The 10,031-nt window shown below is 28.1% G+C and overlaps 1 protein-coding gene across 1 annotated transcript; it reads right to left on the bottom strand.

The window, feature by feature from the left end:
- Positions 1–2,928: 2,928 nt before the first annotated feature.
- Positions 2,929–5,233, bottom strand: LOC125833641 (transcription factor bHLH130-like). The gene is made up of 6 exons (XM_049512810.1): positions 4,539–5,233; positions 4,015–4,256; positions 3,742–3,918; positions 3,543–3,608; positions 3,367–3,435; positions 2,929–3,263 (listed from the first exon to the last, which is right to left on the bottom strand). The coding sequence occupies exons 1-6, from the start codon at positions 5,134–5,136 to the stop codon at positions 3,192–3,194; spliced, it is 1,224 nt and encodes a 407-aa protein (XP_049368767.1). The 5' UTR covers positions 5,137–5,233; the 3' UTR covers positions 2,929–3,191.
- Positions 5,234–10,031: the final 4,798 nt, after the last annotated feature.

A 10,031-nucleotide genomic window follows, 5' to 3' on the forward strand; every position in this document is an offset into this window, starting at 1 on the left:
GCTAAGTGTTATTTTAGACCAACATTAAAATCTATCCCTATTTTAAAAGTTGTGTAAATATAACTTTTGGAAAATTATTCTTCAACACAATGGTAGACACAAATATAATATTTATTCACATATTGCTCAATCTTACGAACAAATAGTAGATTGTAATCTAATATTTATAATAGTTCATAAAATTATAAATTATGATATGATATAAATGTATTCTTTTTCAAAAGAAAAATATGTTAACTTTATAATTTAATTTAAGAATCAGTTGGAGTGATTAGAAGCAAGACTAAAGAATCTTTTCTTTTCATTTAAAGGAAAATAGGAAATTGCTAATTGAGGAAATTAAAATTGTTTTTTACTCTAACTTATTACTTTCCTTTTCTTTCTTTTGCAAATCTTATCCACTATATATATATATATATATTAATTATGTGGATAAGAATGTGAAATAAACTAGAAGTTTTCCTTGAACCCTACATATTATATAGTAATAAAATTATATTATATATCTTTTTCAATTGGACCCTCATATACTCTCAAACACGTTGTCTCTTTGGTCAATTTTGTCATCAATGTCGATTGTTTTTTTTCTTTAAATAATCAATAGTATATTTCGCCTTTTAAAGTAAGTGTTGTTTTAATTAATAAAATAAATATTGTTTTAAGATTTAAGACAAAAATGGACGATTATTTTTTTGATAGTGCTCAATTTTTAAAAATATCTAATAAATAAATAGAGGTAAGTAACTAAGCAAATGATATCTTATATTTATAATTATTTTTTAATGGATTTGAAAAAAGCTAAAATATACTTAATTAAGTAGTTCATGTATATATATAGTAGCCTCCAAGACATCAATGTGATTGTGAAAGGTCGACATGAAAGGAAACTACTAAAGATAATTATTGTTGCTGTAAGTCAATCCATGAGCTAACTATCATTAACTAATTAGTTAATTTGCTATTATTGAGAATCTAGCTCTTCCCGCTTTTTGTTTTCTTATACGAAATTTAAAATTTATGAATTTTGAATATTATTTTTTTGCGTTATAAATTAATATTTTGCAACATACTTTTAAGCCAAAATAAGATAAGAATCAAAGCTATTAAATTTTGTCAATCGAACTCGTAACTGACATTCTAACTTTGCTCAGAATTTCATGACTGCTAAAGTAAACTAAGTTTCGCCATGAAAATTGATGAAATGACGGTTTAGACTCCGGAGCCAAAAAGGCAACAAAATGGAGTAAAAATTCCAAAAGGGCAAAAAAAAAAAAGGTTGAAACCAAAAGAACAACAGTTAGACGGAAGGGTGACGCCGTGAATTTTTGTGGAGGAAGACCCAGGCTTCCATGTGCCTTACAAGGCGCAAACAAACCTGCAACTTATAGTACAAGTACTGTGTGGCCTTGCACCTTGTAAGGCACATGGGAATTGCGCCGTCTTCCACAAAAATTCATGGTGTCACCCTCCCATCTAAATGTTGCCCTTTTAGTTTCAACCTTAATTTTTGTTGTCCTTTCAAAAATTTTGCTCAGTTTTGTTGCCCTTTTGACTCCAAACTCCAAATTTATGGTTTGAATGTAAAGATCTGTGTAATGTGGGAGGGATGGTTGATTAATTAGCCTCATTTGGCTGCTTATTTTGAACTTTGAATAATTTTATTTTTGCTTGCAAGTACAAAAGTTGGTTCAATTGAATCAAATTCAATTTTATTACTTCAACTAATTAATTTTTTTTTTATTTTGTGAATTTTACTATCTTGATCATTTGGTAAGTTCCATAAAATTACTTCCACATGAATGTAGAAACTGCAGAAAGGTGTTTACTAATGTGAAGTCTCATCTATAATTAGGAGTGTACATGCTACGATTTGGTTTGGATTTTTATCAAAATCAAACCAGATTAATATATGGGTTTTTTTCGATTTTTTTGGTCACATGAATACTATATTAATCTTACTTTTTCAAAATTATAGATCAATTTTTTTAATAAATACTAAATGTTTAGTAGTAGTATATAACAAGAATAATTTTTCAACTATATGTGTGTTCAGATTAAATCAAATTTTAATAATTAAACATAAAAATAAACATAAAATCAGAAAAAATGATAGTTTTTGTTGAATTTTGTAAATTACCGCCAATACTTCATCTCAAATTCAAAGAATTATATAAATTATTGATAATACACCATAACACTTAATAATAAATTAAGTATTATTAAAATTATATGTAAAACTGAATGAATTATATAATTCTGTTAAACATCTAATAACAAAATCTCAAATATTTCTTGACATATGTTTTTAAAGAAAATGATTTAAACTATTTACCAAATTAAGCCTAATTAATATTTTTATTTAGTTTGACTTTTCGATTGGATGGTATACCCTGTCTATAATTCTTCTTTACTCACATCATTGAGTGCCCTATTAAATAAGTTACTCCTTTCCCTCTCTAAGGGAAAGAATAGTCCACAATTTTTTTTCAAATTGATAGAGATATTATCAAAATATCATACCAACCAAGTCATCAAATCATATCAATAACTTCCACTCCAACCATATACCACCAAGCAACCACCCCCACCCTGTTCCCACTCAAACAGTGGAAAAACATTACTTATTTGCATAGTGCATAACCCTGCTGTTTTGTTTCTCTATATAGAAAAAGAGGTGGAATTATAGGACCCATGTACATAGTGCACAAATGTGATTAGGGTTTGCTTTGCTCAAATAAAAAGAAAAGAGAACGATAACACGATGCACTAAGCTCTTGTTATAAGTAAGATATAGAAAGTTTTATCTTGCATTTCGACAAATAGTTGTTTGCACGATTTGAACTTGTGATTTCGGAGTCACTCTTAACAGAGTAATTGTCAATTATGTACTCTTTTCAATCGATAATATCTGTCTTTTAAAGTTTCGAATCAACTAACAACATAGTTAAATTCCAATAAACAACAGCATAGTACAATAATCATGTGCTCCTATACATCTAGATTGTACCCACTAGACTGTTATTAGATCTACTCAAACTCAATAATACATTGAAAACTACACTTGTCTTATTGCTAAATAAAAACAAGTAAACCATATTTCCAGCATATTAGGGCAGAAAGAGAGTTCATTTACTCTCCTTTTCCATCTTCCCATCTAACTTCACCTATTACTATCTGTACAGAAGAAAATTTCATGTTGTTCCATTTGAATATTGCACCTGCTTACTTGTACACGAGCATTTCGCCTTTTTATCGGTCAGTGTCTGCATTAAATAAGTGCAAATTTGGTAAGCAGATATAAATGTTGCTTGAGAGATTGATTCATGTGAGTCCTTGATGGAGAAAAAAACTTTTTTTGGTCATTACCTGGACTTGTTTCTGAAGGTCTTTAATGTAATCAACTGCCAAATCTAGCATATCAGCTGTGTTTGTTTGCTGCCATTTCATTGAATAAGCAAACATGTGAGTTGAGTTCTTCCTACCTTCTTTTAGACAAAAATTGATTGATACAATAAATTACTACAAACATGACTAGAATTTACCTTGTCCATATTTGGGAAAAGATCTTGCAGTTTTTTCATTCTTTCACTAATCCGAGTACGTCTCATCTACACGAATTGTTAAACAAGAAAATGAGAACTTTACTTCAACTTAACACGAACAACAAGTTTCACCATAGTGTGCACTTCAAGTATAAACATGATTAATAAGAAAACTAGGTAAACAAGACAGAATTTTTACCCTTTCTGCAATACTTCGTGGGTGTGTAGCGCAGCCTCGTTTAGCACGTATTTTGCAAGGCACTGAATCTTGTTGAAACTGTAGGTATTTTTCAATGGAAGCCATCTCAGAAGATGTCTTAGGCAAGCTTAAATGATGAGTTAAACCAGAAGAAGTGTAGTTTCTTGATTCGTCATTCTAACAAACAAAACGAACGTTTATTAGTAACAGATACAACAACAACAACAACAAGATCAACAGAAAAACCAAATAGACAGAAACTAGAATAGCTACCTGATTAGTCATTCCACTGAAATTATTAGAGAACATTTTCAGATCACCATCTCTACTTCTCTTCAAAGAATTGAACGACGAGTCGTTCCAAGATTCATTCTCAGCAATGCTAGGCATGAAGTTTGAGGTAGATGATGGATTAGTTGAGTAACTTATATGATTGCTGAAACCATTAGTTGATGTAGTTGCTTCCTTGTTAGTCCCTACACTTGCTCCAAAATTCCCAACTTCTCTCATAAATCCTGTAAATAAACAACAAATTTCCCCATTCTTGAGTACTACTATATCAAAGTACCAAGCAAATCCATCATTGAGAACATTTCTAATCTCTTCACACTATTTTCAAATTAACCAAAAGTTCAAACAAAGGCAAAAATTGCTTCATAGATACTAAAATTAACTAGAAGTCAACTCCCCGTATAAACATCACATAATCAATCTACTATCAAAAGTTTAAGCCAGTGAATCTGATGATGTTTTCATGAATTTAACGAACCAAAAGTTAAAAGAGTAAAGCAGCATACCATTGAAGAATCCAGCTGGTGAACTGCTTTGTCTGATGAGATTAGAGCCACCATTTCCATTACTCAAATTCGCTCTAGTTTGCATTTGCACCCCTACACCATATGAAACACCACCATTCTCATATCTATTTTGTACACCATTTTCATTCCCAAATTCAATCTCCTCACCAATCTCCTGCTTCAAAGAAGAACCAAACTGCAGCTGATTCTTCTGGCTTTGATCATTCAGATCTCGAGTACCATTGTTGTTGGTGGTGTCGTTATTGTTCAATAAGGCGGTGAACATGGAATCCGAATCAGAACTTGAAGACCCATCACCGGTAATGAAATTCTCACCGGAATTATTCCCGTCCCCGTCAAGAATTCCGGCGAAAAACGAACTTGGAGCTGACCTGTACCTCGTTAACCCACCGGAATTACTCTGCTGAAACTGTGACTGTTGCTGAAAAATATCAGAACCCATCATCTCTTTGCTCCTAAAGAACTCAGGCTCCAATCCTTCACCATTTTTGAAGCTTGAACCACCACCACCACCACCGGAAAACAAGAAATTATTCAACTTATCCATTTCTCTAGAAATTGGCTCTGAGCTAAACATAATCAAGATTTTAATAATATTTTATGGAATTATAGCTTCAATTTTTTCGAATTTTAGCGAAGAAGAAGAAGAAGGAAAATGGCGTATGAGCTAGCAAGCAATTCTTTGGGTGCCTATTTGACAGAGCAATTTATCGAGCTGAATTGATGGGGACTTGTGCGTGATAATTAGTATAATGACCAAAATACCCTTGGTGGACAATTTTAGTTTTCCCATTTTTATCCTTTTTTGTCTTTTTGTGTCAAAGGGAATGGCTTTTGATTAGTTAACTAATTTATTTTTAACCTTGATTAATATTTAGTTAAGTGAAGGTTATCTTAATACTACTTTTATTGAAGCTTAGCTTAAGGATAAAGTGAGATTAGCTGTGCTTGTTTGTTGTCTTGTCTTTTAGTTCCAAACAAACGTAAAATTGAGATTTGGAGCGTTCTTTGAGTAAGAGAAGAGGCAACATGTGATTTAAAATTTGTAGTTAATTGTACTTAATTATTCTTAATTCTTTTACTTAACTTTAGTTTTAATCTAAGTTTACCAATAGTGAGACAGGTAATAGTGTTTTTCGAGAAGTTAAAGTTACATAACAATAATTTTTAGTTTATTTTTGATGAAATGAAATTATGAGGGGAAAGTCGGGAATTAGTCTCGCTAGTTCTTTTTTTGTAGTATTATTATTTACCATATGAGTAGTGTTTAAAAACTTTGTTTTATAGTTATTTGTTGATTTATTAATTGTGTCTAATCTTATTTCACTGGTTGTTTTTCTAATTACTTTCGTATTATTATTTTATTGTTACATTATTTTTGTAATTATATTTTGATACTTGTTCTTTTTATTCAAAAGTTTATAAAAAATAATCTCTCCATTTCAAAAATAACAATCAAAAGTAATCTTAAGGTATGCGGATATTATATATATATATATATATATATATTTTATTTTATAGCCAGTTTTTACGTGTTTATTATACGATCCAATCTTCACGTTAGCAAACTAAAAGATTTTTTAAATAGAAAATTGAAAAGAAAAAGATGTCAAAAGCTAAAACTCTATGATGGTCCTTCTAATTTAATTTTAATTTTATTATTTCAGCCAAACAATATTTAAATGTAGCCAAAGTTTGTTGTGAACAGAAAGTTTCTCTTTTTCTTGTTTTCCCATTTTATGGCTACAATACAAAAAAAAATAAAAAGTAGTAATAATAAAGAAAGTTGACTCAAAAACAGCTTATCAAACAAATCGGCAAGTACGTGGATTTGGCAAAACCAGTTAGAGAAATAAAGTATTTTTTAATTAAATCACATGTTTTCGATCATATTATTTAAAAATAATCCCTTCGGTCAAAATAAGGAAAAAATTCAATTGTTTGACTTCCCATAATTGATGACTTTTTTCTTAGGATTTATCTACGAACTTTCTTGGAATGTAAAAAGTTCATCTTTGTAACTTAAGAGAAAAAAAAACAAAAAGATTATATTATGTTGATAAAAAAAAAGTTATTGACTAAAGGTAAAAGTTCTAAAAAGTGGGCAATTTATATGCTCTCTTTTTAGGATTTTTATAAAGCTAAACCTTCGTGTTAAAGATTATGTTGATTGAAAATATTTTTGAAAATTAAAAGATTGGTCGATAAATTATTATTTCATTTAAAATACTCTTCGAATTAATATTTCACCTAGTACAAATGAAATTAATCCATATTTATAAGTGTAGATAGCTAGATAGTAAAGTTCAATATTTAAAATTCTCTCTGGTAAATGGTGAGAGTTTGACTATTCAGTAATTTTCTTTTCCATTTTTCTAGTCGTAATAAAAAAAAATTAAATTTTTTTTTACAACTTCAAATTACACAATCACATATTATGTAATATATAAGTTAAGTTAATTAAATTGTATATTTAGTCAAAACCGATTGAATTAAGGATCAATACATCGTGATCTTCTCATTGTTAATTGACTACTTGATATTCATAAATACCTTCCTAGTTTAGCAATTAATGTTTAAAATAATCATTGCTTAGACTTGAGATAAACTATTTGTCTTTTCCATGTTTGGACAAATTACATGGTACTCTCTTCGTTTTATATTACTTGACTCATATTGACTTAACACAATTCTCAAGAAAGTTTTCCTCTCTTTGTTCGTTTTTATCAACTATTTCAAAAAAAAAAAATTACTTTTACTTGTCATTTTTAACATTTAAAAAAACACAAAAAAATAATCTATTTTACTCTCTCAAAAAAAAACTTTTACTTAAGCATGCAAAGTCTAAACTGGACAAGTAAAAGTTAATAGAGAGTTTTAGGGGTGTATTTAACTAAACTAACGTGAATAATGGTACGTTAATATTCTAAATTTGACTACTATCATTTTATTTAGTTATTTGATACTAATTAGTGATTACTAAGAGTATAAAGAAAAAAATATGATAAAATTCTCTTGATTTTCTCAATTGAACAAGTGAAATATATATATATATATATAGGAATCAAGTAATATGAAATGACAGGAAATGTACTTAGGGCATGTTTATGTTTAATTAACCATAAGTTCATTTCTTTTAAAAAGTCAACCTAGCTTATCTTTCAAAATTAGGATAGGATGTTTATTGTTTGGTTTTATAGTTGACTTTTAGCCTCATTGACCATCTCCTTCATAATTATTAGTACTATAAATATTAAGCATTGACAAAATCATTTAAAATCAGCTTTTTTTCCTCCTAAAAAAGGGGAGAAAAATAAATCATTAACACGACAGAGATAAAAACTTGTCAGCACAAGTATTTGGATAAAATCAATTAATACAAGATATGTGTTTTACATATGAAATTTGCGGGTAGTTTAATTTAAAGATATTATTAATATTTAGGTATTAGGATTGGTGCTAGATAGATTAGCTATACGGTAATTAATAATGTAATTAGTAGGGGTATCTCAATTAAATTGGTAGCATAACTTTAATAAGAGACTTAAAATTTATCTAATAAGATTTTATAATGTATGGGAAGTAGGAGTAGGGGTAGAGATATGGGGTGGTGGGTGGTGGGAATTTTTACTTGATATTCTCTCTTCTCTCATTTCTCTGGTGTGTATCTATACTCTAAAAATTCTATATGACTGGTTTCTTAATTAAACGAACATGAAAAAAAATTAAAATTACTTTACACACCCTAATGTGTATGTGCCTCATTGACTATATGTTTAGCTGTTATCATATATACTAGTCCTTAGAAGGTGATTGGTTCAAAACTACATTATTATAAGAAGGTATTAATGTCAAGTTGCCTAGTTATTAATTGAGATTATATTGCTTAATAAAAATATGAATCGAGTAGCATAAGTGGCTTAACACTACTAAACCACATGTACTTAAAATTATAAAGAAATAACAACTTGACATAAATTGTCACTACTCACTATAATAATATTACCCCTCTCTATATGTAGAACATGAGGTAGTGTATTAATGGTGTAAACCATTTAGCACCAAAAGCCACATACAATATTTCTAAACCAAAAGAGATATATACCTACTAATTGGGGTGGAATTAGAGGGTTCGAATATATTGCTCGATCGAATTTAATTAATAATTTTAATTATTGTAAGATGAATGATAATAATAATAATATTTAAATTATGTTAAAAAAATTGATTCGAGAAATCAAAATATATGAATGATAAATTTAATGTTTGGGTCAAATTGATCTATTTATTTTTCAATTTAAGATTAAAATAAAAGGCTTGAATCATTCATCTTCGTATCACTCATTTTCAAATTCAACAAATATATTTATAATTCTATGATTCAAAATATCTTTTTCTATTTGATCTCTTTGAAGATCATTCATTCAAAATTCGTCTCAGTTACTTGAATGTCCATTTGGTGACACCATTTTGGCTAGTTCGAAATTAAAAGGATAAAAAAAATTGAGTAATATTTTTAAAAGGGCAACAAAATTAAGTATAAGATCAAAATGACAATTTTTGAATGAAGTTGTTGACGGAGTTAAAATCTATATATAAAACTCATTCTGATATGAACCTTCCCTTTTAGAAAAAAAAGGCACTGAATTTTTATTTTTAAAAATATTTCTTCTTCATTATTTATTTAACGGTTCTGTTGTTATCTTTTCATGTTTATTTATTTTCTCTATTTTTACTATTTGTATGTAAATGAAAATGTAGGTGATGCGGTCAAATTTAATAGTTGTTTTATATATAATTTGATAATCTAAGTTTAAATAATTTAACTTTATCAATATTAGGATGATGTTTTTTATTAATTATGATTTCAAAAGTAATCATGAAAATAAATTACACTTTCACTATAATTCAAAAATACTTTCATTTTTTTAAATAAAAACTTGATCAAATATCTTAACTTAAAAATAAAAATATCATTTTAATAAAAACACTCATAATTTTTCTAAAATTTAACCAAACGAGCTATTATATTTATTTGTTAGAACAAAATTTTCACATGAAACCTTTAATCTGCTGGGCCCTACTTTTGAACCCCACGGCGGCTACCACCTGACCATACTGACATCCCAACCCCACCCAAAGAATATGTTTTTTTTAATAAAAAATAATACTTAACAAAATTTAAAGAAATTACAAATGTTGTTATCATAGAAAAAATTAATTACTCACCAAATTTATATGACATTATTAAAATTTTGAGAGTCAATCAAGTGTTAATTTGATCGTAATTTATTTATATCTTTTATATATTTTAAGTTGTTAATTATTGTGATTTATAAAAAAATATAAAAACGTACAATATATATACCTAAATTCATGATAAAATTTTATTTTTTAAAATTATATTATATAAATTGAGAAAATAAAAATAAAATTTATTGCATTTAAAGTCGATGACAAAAAGACACTCCA

The sequence above is a fragment of the Solanum verrucosum genome, unplaced genomic scaffold (genome assembly GCF_900185275.1).
Source record: "Solanum verrucosum unplaced genomic scaffold, falcon-dt-bn FXZP01000307.1, whole genome shotgun sequence".
Classification (NCBI taxonomy): Eukaryota; Viridiplantae; Streptophyta; class Magnoliopsida; order Solanales; family Solanaceae; genus Solanum; species Solanum verrucosum.